The following is a 14,943-nucleotide window of genomic DNA, read 5'->3' on the forward strand; positions in this document are numbered from 1 at the left end:
GAAAGCATACCCAACGATTGGAATTTAAGTGTGTTATGCCCAATCCATAAAAAGGAGACCCCAAAATCTGCGCCAACTACCGTGGGATTAGCCTCCTCAACATCGCGTATAAGGTTCTATCGAGCGTATTGTGTGAAAGATTAAAGCCCACCGTCAACAAACTGATTGGACCTTATCAGTGTGGCTTTAGACCTGGCAAATCAACAACCGACCAGATATTCACCATGCGCCAAATCTTGGAAAAGACCCGTGAAAGGAGAATCGACACACACCACCTCTTCGCCGATTTCAAAGCTGCTTTCGACAGCACGAAAAGGAGCTGCCTTTATGCCGCGATGTCTGAATTTGGTATCCCGAAAAACTAATACGGCTGTGTAAACTGACGTTGAGTAACACCAAAAGCTCCGTCAGGATCGGGAAGGACCTCTCCGAGCCGTTCGATACCAAACGAGGTTTCAGACAAGGCGATTCCCTATCGTGCGACTTTTTCAACCTGCTTTTGGAGAAAATAGTTCGAGCCGCAGAACTAAATAGAGAAGGTACCATCTTCTATAAGAGTGTACAGCTGCTGGCGTATGCCGATCATATTGATATCATCGGCCTCAACACCCGCGCCGTTAGTTCTGCTTTCTCCAGGCTGGACAAGGAAGCACAGAAAATGGGTCTGGCAGTGAACGAGGGCAAGACAAAATATCTCCTGTCATCAAACAAGCAGTCGTCGCACCCGCGACTTGGCACTCACGTCACTGTTGACAGTCATAACTTTGAAGTCGTAGATAATTTCGTCTATCTTGGAACCGGCGTAAACACCACCAACAATGTCAGCCTAGAAATCCAACGCAGGATAACTCTTGCCAAAAGGTGCTACTTCGGACTGAGTAGGCAATTGAGAAGCAAAGTCCTCTCTCGACAAACAAAAACCAAACTCTATAAGTCACTCATAATTCCCGTCCTGCTGTATGGTGCAGAGTCTTGGACGATGTCAACAACGGATGAGTCGACGTTGCGAGTTTTCGAGAGAAAAGTTCTGCGAAAGATTTATGGTCCTTTGCGCGTTAGCCACGGCGAATACCGCATTCGACCTCCACTCCGTTGGAAGGACCAAGTGGAGAAGGACCTGGCTTCGCTTGGAGAATCCAATTGGCGCCACGTAGCGAAAAGAAGAAACGACTGGCGCGCTGTTGTTAACTCGGCTATAATCGCGTAAGCGGTTTCTACGCCAATTAAGAAGAAGAAACTATTTGGTTTATTGATTTAAAACTTGGCAGGTATATTATGACAACCTTAAACTATATTCACATATTTTTTATTGCCAAAAATAATTATCGGGAACGTTGATATTGTCAATTTTCTTTTCGCTGCGTGGCGCCAATTGGATATTCCAAGCGAAGCCAGGTCCTTCTCCACTTGGTCCTTCCAACGGAGTGGAGGTCTTCCTCTTCCTCTGCTTTCCCCGGCGAGTACTGCGTCGAATACTTTCAGAGCTGGAGTGTTTTCGTCCATTCGGACAACATGACCTAGCCAGCGTAGCCGCTGTCTTTTAATTCGCTGAACTATGTCGATGTCGTAGTATATCTCGTATGTATATCTCGTACAGCTCATCGTTCCATCGAATGCAAAACCAAATAAATTTCATTAACATAATAAATAATCTAGTGATTGATCGAAAGAATTAGCAAAAAAAAATTGTTTGACAAAATGGCGGCTACTCAAAGCAAAAGGTTCGATTTTCGACCAAAATTCGGGTCTTTAATTGTTTATAAAAATAAGAAATTTTCATCGGAAATATAGTTAAGAAGCTTGTGTAATTTCAGACCGATCGGTTCAGCCGTTTCTGAGAAATCTTGCTCACCGACTTTGAAAACACCGTTTCGAGAAAAACGAGTTTAAAGTTTTGAAAGCACTTTACATGTAGTCGGCGCGCCTTCACTAATGTGTCGATAACTTCGAGAATATTCGTCGGATCGACTTGAAATTGTGTGTGGATACTCAGATATATATATAATGTATATTAAAAAAAGGCAAAAAAGAATCTATTTTTTGAAAATCCTAACTGTACATAACCCCTTAAAGTGTGCCATAAGTTATAGTTGATGGCCGCTTCCTAATTGGCGATGTGTCAATAACTTATTTGAAACATTCGTCTAATAATGAATTTATATGATTATTGTTTATTTTAGGCATAAGTGCCGTTAGCTATTGGTGGCGTTAACTTGTATACATTGTTGCATCATTCCTTTCAGTTTTGGCATTTTGACTTATATTTTTATACGTTTATATGCGCTCATATTTATTGATATGCATATAATTTTGCGAATTTTAATGAATGCATGCAAATAACATTTTATTTAAGTTAAGTAATTTTCAATATAATAACATTTATAATCAATTTGGCCTCGTTCATTTAATAATTTTATTTGGTTTTTACATAATGTACTTTTCTAATAAATATTTTTGTATTATATTTCTTACTAATAGAATTTAAATTATTACAATAATACACACTTGCGGTCAATAAAAACGAACCACCAAATATTGGGTAGTCGAAAAAGTCTTTTCGTATTTCTAATCAAACTTCAACTTACCAATAAATGAATTAACAAATATGTACCATTTTGGTCGACTACTTTTTGCCATTTTTACGCCAGAAATATTATTCAATCAGTGTAAAACTGTCAACAGAACGGAAGCGAACCATTGCAATGCATTGTTGTGCTACAAGAACTACGTAAACTTCACAAATTTCATCGGAGGCTTGCAAAGTATTCTTCCCTTTTTTATACAAAAATTTCAAAATATAGCGAATTTCTTCAATATTTTCACTCATTTTTGAACAGCTGTAAATCTTTTTCAACTTCCCCAATAATTGGAATTAACTTTGGCATTAACTTTTATAACGGAGCCATACCAAACCAGTTCTAAAATCTTTATCAATTGACTTTTATTTTTTGGCTTCTGCTTAACAACTTCACACTTAATAAGACATACATACATAAGTGCTCAATAGAGTTTAAATCAGGCAGTCTTGAATCTTTATATCATTAATTGTATTGACTATTATATACACTAATATTACAAATATATGTAGATGTTTTATACAATTTTGTATATTTGTATAACATACACAAGTTAATAAACCAACAAAAAATTTAAACATTACTCTACAAAAACTACAATCGTTTCAAATAACGTTTTAGCATGCTTGCAGACAAGCGACTTTTCGCGATGATGACAAAATATACAAATCATAAATAGAAGAACTTTTGATATTCCTTCTGGAAGGGAAAAATGACAACCTCGCAATCTCGCCAAACAGAGAAAAAAGTGCCAAGATAGTTCTTGTTGATTTAAAATATTTGTCAAATCTTATTAAATATTTTTCCATGACTTGCATGGATATGTATGCTAAATAAATCAAAACTGAGTCAGAGATAATAAATGGAATTACTGGATCGGACAAATTGAAATTTTACCAAAAATATATGTAAATGGAGAGATTTGTTGCCGCCGCTCAAGATCGCTTATAACAAATTAAAGAAAATGCGAAATTTAAATGTATTTGATGAAATGTTTTATAATGAGATGCTTAGAGCTAACAGGCTTAATTCACTTTATTTAGTATTGAAAATTCTAAAATCAGTTATTTTAATATACCATAAAATCATAAAAAAAGATTTAAATAGTCTCCATATATTCCAAGTCCAATTTATAATAATAAGGAAAGGTTATAAAAAACCGTAATTTTGAGGCGCTCTCACACTGGAATAAGTTGGGCATCCCTTTATCCCTGTTAACTTGTTATATGGATCTTACACTAACTAGTGTATTTACTAGTTGATAGGTTATTTTTTGTTTACTCAAACTCAAGGCTGTTTTGAGTTTTGTTTGTTTAGGATATTTTGATAAGATAATATACATATAAAAAATAGGTTCCTTAACTCTCCTTTATGTTAAATTGAAATGTCCTTATTTCAAACAATCTAGGCTTGAAGTCAGCGTATTATTATATATTTTTTATACTTTTGCAACCTGTTGCTACAGAGTATAACGGTTTTGTTCACCTAACGGTTGCACGTATTAAAATTGGGTGACTATCTGTCTGTCCGTTCGATCGTGTAAGCTGTAACTTGAGTAAAAATTATTCTCGATTAACTTGGTATGCGGGCTTCTTAGTACAAAAACAAATTACGAATTTGTAGATACGCGTAATCGGACCACTGCCACGCCCATAAAAGGCTATGTTGTTTATATATATTATATGTTATTAAATCTATATTGTCTTACATGGTCATTGCCAGTGCGGCACAATCAACTTATATTCAACGGCAACGCTATAATAGCTGGTATCATCATTTTTGTGTGGAAATAGGTTTATTTCATTGTATAAACCTACGGCAACGCTATAGTACCAAATGTCAGTATTTTTGTGTGGAAATAGGTTTATTTTAATTGCTATCGTACAATCATTATTAAGCCAACGAATTTTTGCACAAAAACACCAACTTGTTTAGTCTGTAAATAATTTCACATTGTGCTTTAATCGATAAGTGCGCTGTTGGTAAGTGTAAAACTCGGTAGGCGAAATTATATACAATAAGCACGAGTTGAGTATTTGGCTTTTAACATGTTCATTGGTGAACGCAAACAATAAGGAAAGTTGAATGGAATTTGATGAAATATTTACTTTAGACCAAACTAAATAATTTATAACATATAAAAATTATTTACAAAACTTTTTCATTTAAACAGTTAAATTGTTAAATATATATCGTCTGGGGGAGATAGTGGGGCTGATACGTAAATATGTATTTTTACTGCAAGGAAGCCATAAAAGTCTATGGTTATATTGACAACGAACTCTGCCTGTCTGAAAACAAAGAGTCGATGTACGCTCAATATCTCATTAATGAGCATATTAGTATGTCGTATAACTTCTACAGTGAATCCAAATAATTCAGCTTAGAATTTGAGATCAGTGGTATTAATCATTGAATTACTCATTAACTTATCTTCATTTCTGTCAGTGGTTTGTGTAGTTACTTCATATAGCTTAATTTGTTCTAATTTGCTATGTAATGTTCATAGCTTTACAATACATATTTATAAACATACATATGTACAACCATTGCAATGCAGTTCAGTTATCGCGTTTTTTCGTTTGAGTATTCTTAAAGTTCTTGCATTGATTTTTTTCTAGCACACAATACTTACATTGAATTCTAACGCAGTCTTTGTACGCATAGCGTTTTTTCAACGCATTGATGTCACGCAACTTAAACAATCCACCCGTTGGACATCGTGATTATGGCGCTACGTCGAGTAGTACCAATGCCATTATGCCAGATGTGAGTTTTTCGGGTTTCAGCCCTACTGAATTCATGTCGCTAAGTGAGGATATTGGACAGAATATCAGTGCTGTAAATTCAAGTTCACGACAATTGGAGAAGATACTTAAAGTAATTGGTACACGACGCGAACAGCAGGCTACACGTAACAAAGTACATAATATACATGCCGAAGCAAATACGCGCATCGATACGATCAGTCGTGATATACAACGATTAACAGCGGTTGTTAGACGTGGTGACAAACAACAGAAGCTGCAATTGGAGAAGTTGACCAATGATTTTCGCAATGTTGTGGAGAAATATTCATCCGTGCAGAAGCGTATCACTGCGGCTATGCGTCAAAGTATTGAACAGTTGGGACAACAACAGGATGAGCAAGCAGAAGCAGAGCGTGCGGAATTTCTACAGGAGCAGGCACAAATAACAGCTGGATTACAATTCGAACAAGATATGCTGGTGGATCGCGAACGTCAGCTGCGTCAGATTGAAGCTGACGTGCTGGACGTAAATGCGATCATGAGGCGCGTCTATGATATTGTACAAACCCATGGTGAACAAGTTGGTAATTATAACTTTATGGTTTTTATATAAAAAGTATATTATTATGCTTTAATTTAATATATGTATTTCCAACTTCTTTTTCAGAAAATATCGAAAATAGCGTTGAAAACGCTGCTACGGACGTCGAATTGGGACGTGAGGAATTAGCTAAGGCCTCACAGTATCGTCGTAGCTATCGTCGCAAAATTCTAATACTTTTAGCCATCGCTGTGATAATAGGATTAATTGTGACGGGCATTATTGTAGCAAAGCTAACTAGTTAATTTGTTAAACTTATTTGATATATGTATGTACGTGTTTATATGTTTAGATGATTACAACTAAATACTATGTTATATTGGAAAATTCAGTCTCAAAGGACTGCTTTTTGGAGAACAACGGGCTAACACGCACACAATTACAATTACGACTATACGCTTCTTCAAGAGACATGTGGTCATCTAATATTTTATATTAATATAAATGTATGTTTAGTAGTGTTGATTAAAATGTGTAAAGATTTAAGAAACCATATAAAAAAAATGCAACCAACGAAGGAAATACATAAATACATATGTTTAACCAATAAATATATATAATACATATTCGCTTAAAATATTATCTTTGAATACTGATAATATGATGACGATGTTTAGGTAAAAAGAAAAAATGTTTTTTTTTATTTATTACTGCATTACATTTGCTAAATATTGGTCTTGTGTTGATTCCCCAATGTCGTATTAACAATTAAACAACATTAGATAATTCTAATTATTTCTACTTAAAAAGTTATAATATTTATAAGTATATGCAAATATATACATACATATACAATTGATAACCCTCTGAATAAAAAAATTATAATTTGAATATTTTCTACAGCACCTAAAATTATGTTTCACCCGTTCGCGTGATATTAGCGAGAATGGCAGCACTGGCAACTAACAACAGCTGATTTTGACACAGCGATCAGAGAACGTGCACTTTTCAATAAATTTTCAAATATAAACAAAAGGGAGAAATAATAATATAAAAATGGTGCAAGGAAAGTTTAAAAAAGCTAAATTACCAGCCAGCGTGCAAAAGAAACAAAAGCAGGCAAAGGCGAAGCCATTTACAAGAAGGTCCAGTGAGTACTGCTCTGAAATGTTAGAATGAAAGGTTGAAAAACTAAATCACTAATAGGAGGCTGCATCAAAAATAATAAATACTTTTGTTTATAATTAGATAAAATTTCAATATACTTTTATTTTCAGATGCACCCATACAGCCAAAAAAAGCGAAATTCAATGAACAACAAAAAATTAAAAATGCTATTTCAAAAACTGTAAATAAATCAGTTGAAAATGAATTGCGTTCTCGTGCCGTTGAAGGGCAAATTAAACTGAGCAAAGCACAGGAAGCAGTGGCAAAATATCATCAGGCGAAAGCTGCAACGGAGGCAGGACCATCTTCTTCAGCGTCGTAGTATATGTACGCTCTGGTTTGATTTTTGAATTATATACTGATTGCTTGGAAAATAATGTGAACTGGTAGAGCGTAAACTATTCTCCTTGTTACAACGGAAAATTATAAATTCAATTTTATTACTGTTGTATTTATTTACAAACATATATGGTATATATTTGTGTAGTTTTTATATGCAAACATGTATTTAGATTGATTTTTATAATTGTTCAAATAATATTAAGAAGTATTAAAAAATAATTTTTTTATTTAGCATACTGAGTTTGGTATTCCAAACGAAAATTATGACCTAAGCACTCAGTAGAACATAGCTGCAATTTAAGATATAGATAGATAGATAGATAGTATTATGAGGTAATGCACCGCGACCTAGGGTCTATTGTGCCCTCTCCTATATCGCATGTCTTCCCAGAGTCCCAGCAGCCTGAATAGTTTCAGGAGTTTGCCGGGCGCTACTGAGGTGATTTGATCCCTGCTGATATAAATGGAATCCAGGGCCTTAAGCCTTTTTCCACAGATTGCTGTGCAATCCAGGATTAGGTGTGCTGGTGTTTCCTGTTCCAGGTCGCAGAACCGGCAGTTAGCACAGGAGACTATGCCCATGTTGGGCAGGTGTTTCCTGAGCCTGCAGTGCCCTGTGTAGATCACGACGAGGAGACGGAATTTGTCACGGGGGAGGCGAATTAGTTCTTTGAACCTGGAGAGATTGTACCCTCCTAGAAGCAGCTTGGCGTGGCGCATATTTGATGCCTGTTGCCAATGCAGTTCTCTCTACACTCTCTCCTCCGTGCGGAGCAGCTCCTTAAAAGTGCGGGATCCTACCGCTATGTATGGTTCTGGTCCCATCACCTTGGACGCTGCCGCAGCGCGGGCCAGTTCGTCAGCCTTCTCGTTTCCTTCTATTCCCTTGTGCCCTGGCACCCAAATTAGGTGCACCCGGTTGCACAAGGACAGGCGGTTTAGCCTTTCTATGCATTCCTCGACTAAAAGTGATTTGGTATCATATGATGAGATCGCCTTTAGTGCCGCTTGACTTTCACTGAGAATAGCTATGCGCTGGTTGCGATAGTTGCGGCTGAGGTTGACATCAGCGCACTGACATATGGCAAAAACTTCAGCCTGGAAGATACTTGGGAGGCATCCCATTGGTATGGACAGCTTAGTACGCCGTCCCGCAATACCTGCCCCATTACCCTCCGGTGTTTTTGAGCCATCAGTGTACCGCTGAATGGTACTGTCTTCCAGCAGCCTTTCCAGCGTGGAATCGCTCCACTCCGTCTTGCTGCCTAGAGTAACTTTGAAATTCTTTTTGAGATTTATTTTCTTCGTGATGCCGTCCTTTGGGAAGAGGGCTAGCGGTGTGCTTTCCGCTAGTACGTCCATCTGTCTAGAGGACATTATCTTCCCTCTTTCGCAGCCTTCCGCTGACATTAGCAGCATGGTTTATTTTGCTGCTTGTTTTATCACCTGATGCAGCGGTGTGAGCTCCAGTATGACTTCCAGTGCCACCGTGGGGCATGTGCGCATTGCGCATTGCGAAGCACAGACACAGGCAAGTCTTTGCAGCTTTGACAGTCTCCGGATCACCGAAGACTGCGCTGCTTTGGTGGCCCAAGCAACCGCTCCATAGGTGACAAAAGGCCTTACTATCATGGTATACAGCCATCTAATGATACTTGGCTTGCATCCCCATGATCTGCCGGCCAGGCGTCTGCATACCATGTTGTTGTTGTTGTTTTAACGGAAATTCAATCCCCGTTGGGATGGTAAATGTCATTTGTGTTGTCGTCGATGTCACCTAACGGTAGGCCCAAGAAACGTGCTGTTTCGACGGGGCCGGACCAAAGGGAGGAGGGTGTTAGATGGGTGGGGTTTATGGGGCATGCAAAGAGGTGGTCAGTATCATGCGGAGACTCGTTGTATGCAGGACATACGTCGGGTATGTCAGGGTCTATTCTGGATAAGTAGGAGTTTAACCTGCTACAGTATCCAGAACGAAGTTGCGCAAGGGTCACACGCGTTTCTCGCGGCAGCTGGAGCTCTTCGTTGCGATGGTAAGAACGCCATTCACGGGGAGGGAGTCGGTGAAGGTGTTGATGGCTCTGCTGTGAATGGCGGTCAGTACCTGTCTAAAGTTAGTTGCGTCCGAAGTCCGGTCGGCGTACTGTACGACGTCGTCGACATAATCCAGGAATGACCTTTTGATGCTCCTAGGAGGCGGTTCCGCTCCAAGCAGATGGCTGCAGGGGTGATTTCTGCGAAAGCATCCCAGCAGAAACTGCCAGGAGAGGAGTTCATTATGCTCCTTAACTGGGAGCATAAGCGTCTCACTGTGGAGGTGTTCAATGGGAGACATCAAAAGACATCCTGTAGTGGTCCGGAGTGCAGTGTTTTGACAGGTCTGTAGTTTCCTCATCTGCGTACCACTGCATCCAGGCGACCATATGGGGGCTGCGTAATTGAGGACCGGCCGGCCGATTGCCTTGTATGTTGCCAACAACGTTTCTTTGTCTTTTCCCCATGTGCTGCCGGCTAGCGACTTGAGGATTTTGTTGCGGCTCTGTACTTTGGCGATAAACGCGGTCGTATGAGGAGAGAAGGAGCATAGACTGTCGAATGTTACACCTAAAATCTTAGGATTGTTGACAGTCGGAATTTTGACGCCGTCGACTGCAATGTTAAGCTCAAGTCTATACTCCTTCGTCCAGTTTGTGAATATGGTCGCTGTGGATTTGGTGGGGGAAAGTGTGAGATTTCGTGCAGTGAGGAAACGAGAAAGGTCGGAGAGGTAGTTGTTTACCTTCGAACACATGCCATCGATTCCATTGCCTGACGCCAATATCGCAGTCATCAGCGTATGAAGTTATGGAAACTCCTTCTGGTGGTTGTGGGAGTTTCGAGATGTAGAAGTTAAACAGTAGTGGGGAGAGGACACCACCCTGCGCAACCCCCTGTTTAATTCTTCTCAGTTTAGATGTTTTACCTCGAAATAGTACGGATGACTGGCGACCGCTCAGATAGTTAATGGTCCACCTCTTTAGCCCTGGAGGGAGCGTAGTTGTTTCGATGTCCTGCAGTAGCGTTGTGTGATTGACCGTGTCAAAAGCTTTTGACAGGTCCAACGCTACGAGGATCGTTCTTATCTGGGCGTTTATGACGCTAAGTGCTGTGGTGGTGCTGTGCACTTTTCGGAATCCATGCTGGTGGCTGGCTAGGCTCAGGTGGTGAGTGAAGGTCGGGAGTAGCAAGGCCTCAAGTGTCTTCACTACTGGGGAGAGGAGAGTTATCGGTCGATAATATTCCCCTTTGTTGGCGGGTTTCCCAGGTTTCAGTAGTGGGACCACTCTTCCGACTTTCCACACATCGGGTATTTGAAGAGTGGTCAGCGACAGATTGAGGACCTTGGTGAGATATCCTACTCCCGACGAGCCTAGATGCTTTAGCATTAGCATGTTGATTCCATCAGGGCCAATGGATTTAGATGATTTTGCTTTTTTGATGGCACCCTGAACCTCCTCATCTGTGAAAGTAAGTGGCGCGCCTTCGTTTGGCATTTTGCGCAGCCGTCGGTTAACACATCGTTTAGCTTTGTCTACCGATGGGTGCAGTGTGAATTGCCGGCTAAAATAGCTCGCGCACTTCTTCGGGTCCGAAGAGGCATGACCATTGAATTGAACTTCAACTCGGTCGTCATGTCTCTTCGGGTTAGACAGAGCTTTGACAGTAGCCCAAAGCTTACTCACTCCGGTGGAGAGGTGCATACCATAAGTGCTCTAGTTGCTTTGGACAGCGTTAAGTCCAAATGCCTACTCCACCGTAATGATGAGTCTAAAGTGAGGGCAAGGAATTTGACCTCCTTCGACATTTCCACCTCTGTGCCTACTGATGTTAGGGACCTCAGGCCCGGAAGAGATCTCCGGTTAGTGAATGGGATCACGGTAGTTTTTGCTGGGTTGATAATTAGCCCTACCGTGTTGCACCATCCTTTCGCCAGGTTTAAGTCCCTTTGGACAATGTCGCAGAAAGTGTTCTCAAATCTGCCTCTCGCCATTTTGACAATGTCGCCCGGAGTGGCTACGTTCCTTCTCTCAAGTGCCTTGATCACGCTAGTGTGAGACGCATTATCAAAGGCACCCTCAATGTCTAGGAAGGCGCAGATCGCCCCCTCGCCATTATCCAGCGAATGTTGCAGCTCAGACGTGAGTTGGTACAGAGCAGTGTTTGTGGATCTACCTGCTCTGTACGCGTGTTGCCTGGCATGTAGGGGTGCGATCTTCAGCGCTTCCGATCTAATGTGGTTATCTATTATTTTCTCCTTCCCCTTTAGCATGAAAGATGTGAGACTTATAGCCGGAATGATTTGGCTAGCGAATAGTCTCTCCTCCCTACCTTGGGGATGAAGATTACTTTTGCAATTCTCCATGGCTCAGGGATATACGACATCGCCAGGCTGTCTCTCATCACCCCTAGCAGGTGTGGCAGGAGAATATCCATACCTTGCTGCAAGAGGGCCGGGAAGACGCCGTCCACTCCCGGTGACTAGTTCGAAAAGGAGGTCAGTGCCCACCTGACTGAGTCCACAGTGAACAAATTCCTTGCAGTCAGCCAGTCTGAGCGATCCGGCCTACGTGTGACCGATGCTGGAGTTAGGTCAGCTTGAACCGTCTCCGGGAAGTGCGCTTGTAGGAGTGTTTCTGCCCTCTCCTCCGCGCTAGTCGTATAGGTCCCGTCCTGTCTTTTTAAGGATAGTACTGTGTTCGTCTTACTTCTCGACAACGCCTTGTGCAGCCGAGCTGGCTCCGGGGTCGAGGAGACGCTGTCACAGAATTTCCTGAAACTGTTTGTCTTGGCAAGCCTGATCTCCTTGTTGTAGATTGTTAGGTGCCGTTTGTATTCTTCCAAACTGCCTGTGTGCTTGGCTTGGCTGTGGCCGTGTCTCCCGGAAAGTAGGCGGATGAGAGGACGAAGTCTCTGGGGGTTGGAGCGTTTTCCACTGGCTTCCTGTGGTTTATCGTCTTGGATTCTTTTGGAACTGGGTGGCTCCAGAGGAGTTATGTGGCCGCTTTTCCTCTTCTCTGTTCGACTGGGTGCCTCTTGGGGTGCCGGGCTAACTGCGCTCCGTCCCTCCGACGAGGCTGCTTTGGCTCGGCGCCGCCTCTGATTTCTGCGTCTTGTTGCAGACGAACCGATGGCACCTGCGCGTTGTGCATTATTAGGAGAGGGGTTGCTCCCCCTGCTCCTACTCAGAGCCCGCTTTTCAGCTATCTCCGGTGTCTTGCCATCTTGAAGGAATCTGAGATACCACTTGAGAGTGGCTCCACTCATTCCCGCTCTTCGTGGGTCATCGTGACCTCCTGGGCGTCCTGGTTCCGGGGTACATGGGATGTTCCCTCGTTGCCGTTTCCTTTTACGTTCGCCCCTTGATTCCACTTTTGTGAAACCACCCTCCTCTCTGCAGTCGATCCTGCTCGAGGGGGTTGTGGGGGCGGCGTTCGCAGTGGTCGCGATGGACGCACTACGCTGAGTGCCGCTGCAGGAGGGCACGTCGTCGTCGTCGCGCGCGTGCTCCTCAAAGAGTGCTCGTTCTTCTGGCGACAGGGCATCCAGGAAGCTGAACTTTCGTCTAGCCCCTGGGCCACTCCTTCCTTCTTGTACTTGTGCAGCTGTTCGCCGTTGTTGTTGATGTTGATGCTTTGGTTGTTGTTGTTGTGTTTTGTTTGTTGTTGTTGTTTTCGTTCTTCATCTTGTTCGTACGTCCGTTTAGTCCGTATTGTGGGCCTCCCGGTCTATTCTTTGGAAGGGGAATCGTCGCGCCCAGAGCCACTAGACGCGGTAAGGCCACCGTTACTTCCCAAGGCGGCCCGGTGTTGGGAAGGCTCCGTACGAATACAACCGAATTTACCTCCTGGCTGCAAATCATCCAATGGGCACGGGAGTCGCATAACACCCTAGATTAGGAGGTGGTAGTTCTTGGTCGCCGCAGACATGCAGCCTCTGGCAGCCCCCAGGAGAGATACTATGTAGCATCACCCCTGATGGTTGGGAGATGCCGTATTGTGTTGCAGTTTAAGCCCCTGCACCGCGACAAGGTGCCTACCATTCGCAGAGGAATTTAAGATATAACATTATATTCAGTGTTTTTAGTCTTAAAATGAACGTAGGAAAATCATGAGAGCTATTCTCATTTTTCCGTATTATAATGATAAAATTATAATAAAGCAGCAATTCTTCTCTCAGCCATAGAAAAACATCTTTCTCATTTCAGCGCGCCAGTCGTTTCTTCTTTTCGCAACGTAGCGCCAACTGGAAATGCCAAGCCTCTTCCTCTTCCTCTGCGTCCCCCGGCGGGTATTGCGTCGAATACTTTGAAAGCTGGAGTGTTTTCATCTATATGTACGACATGGCCTAGCCAGCGCAGCCGCTGTCTGTTGATTCGCTGACTATGTCAATGCCGTCGTATATTATACAGCTCTTCGTTCCATCGCTTGCGGAATTCGATGTGGCCAACCCTCAAAGGATCATACATCTTTCGCTGAAACTTTCTCTCGTAAACTCCTAAGTCTGACTCATCAGATGTTGTTGTTGTTGTTATAACGGTTATTAATTCCCGTTAGGATGGTAAGGGTTACCTGTGTTGTCGTCGACGTCATCTAACGGGAGGCCCAGGAAACGTGCTGTTTCGACGGTGTCGGACCAAAGGGAAATGGGTGTTAGATGGGTGGGGTTGGTAGGGCATGCAAAGAGGTGGTCAGTGTCATGCGGAAACTCGTCCAGAACGAAGTTGCGCTAGGGTTACTCGCGTTTCTCGCGGCAACTCGATCCCTTCGTCTGCGATGGGTTGTGGTTTGACTCCAAGAACGCCATTCACGGGAAGGGAGACGGTGAAGGTGTTGATGGCTCTACTGTGAATGGCGGTCAGTACCTGTCGAAAGTCAGTTGCGTCCGAAGTCCGCTTCAAGCAAATGACTGCAAGGGTGATTTCAACGAAAACCTCCAAGTAGGAACTGCTTGTTGAGGAGTTCATTACGCTCCTTAACTGGGAGCATACGCGTCTCACTATGAAGGTGTTCGATGGGAGACATCAAAAGGCATCCCGTCGAGGTCTGGCGTGCGGTATTTTGGCAGGTCTGGAGTTTCCTCATCTGCGTACCACTGTATCCAGGCGACCATATTGGTGCTGCGTAGTTGAGGTCCGGCCGGCCGATTGCCTTGTATGTTGCCAACAACGTTTCTTTGTCTTTTCCCCATGTGCTGCCGGCTAGCGACTTGTCGATTTTGTTGCGGCTCTGTACCTTGGCGATAATCGCGGTCGTATGGGGAGTGAAGGAGCATAGACTATCAAAGGTTACACCTAAAATCTTAGGGTTATTGACAGTCGGAATTTGACGCCATCGACTGCAATATTAAGTTCAAGTCTATACTCCTTCGTCCAGTTCGTAAAAATGGTCGCTGTGGATTTGGTGGGGGAAAGTGTGAGGTTCCGGGCAGTGAGGAAACGAGAAAGGTCGGAGAGGTAGTTGTTTATTTTCGAACTTATGCCATCGATTCCCTTGCCCGACGGCAATATCGTGCAATCATCTGCGTACGA

General features: G+C 42.6%; 2 protein-coding genes across 3 annotated transcripts; both read left to right on the plus strand.

The window, feature by feature from the left end:
* Positions 1–4,399: 4,399 nt before the first annotated feature.
* Positions 4,400–6,504, plus strand: LOC126762650 (syntaxin-12). 2 transcript variants are annotated; one of them, XM_050479547.1, is made up of 3 exons: positions 4,400–4,558; positions 5,244–5,910; positions 5,994–6,504. In XM_050479547.1, exons 2-3 carry the CDS (start codon positions 5,262–5,264, stop codon positions 6,170–6,172), a joined length of 828 nt encoding a protein of 275 aa, XP_050335504.1. In that variant the 5' UTR covers positions 4,400–4,558; positions 5,244–5,261; the 3' UTR covers positions 6,173–6,504. The 2 variants fall into 2 exon arrangements, with proteins under 2 accessions (XP_050335504.1, XP_050335502.1); XM_050479545.1 differs by having other exon boundaries at positions 4,401–4,558; positions 5,198–5,910.
* Positions 6,505–6,830: 326 nt separating this feature from the next.
* On the plus strand, positions 6,831–7,474 carry LOC126762658 (UPF0390 protein zgc136864). Its single transcript, XM_050479561.1, has 2 exons — positions 6,831–7,017; positions 7,145–7,474. Exons 1-2 carry the CDS (start codon positions 6,924–6,926, stop codon positions 7,354–7,356), a joined length of 306 nt encoding a protein of 101 aa, XP_050335518.1. The 5' UTR covers positions 6,831–6,923; the 3' UTR covers positions 7,357–7,474.
* The last annotated feature ends 7,469 nt before the right edge of the window (positions 7,475–14,943 follow it).

The sequence above is a fragment of the Bactrocera neohumeralis genome, chromosome 6 (assembly GCF_024586455.1).
Source record: "Bactrocera neohumeralis isolate Rockhampton chromosome 6, APGP_CSIRO_Bneo_wtdbg2-racon-allhic-juicebox.fasta_v2, whole genome shotgun sequence".
NCBI lineage: Eukaryota > Metazoa > Arthropoda > Insecta > Diptera > Tephritidae > Bactrocera > Bactrocera neohumeralis.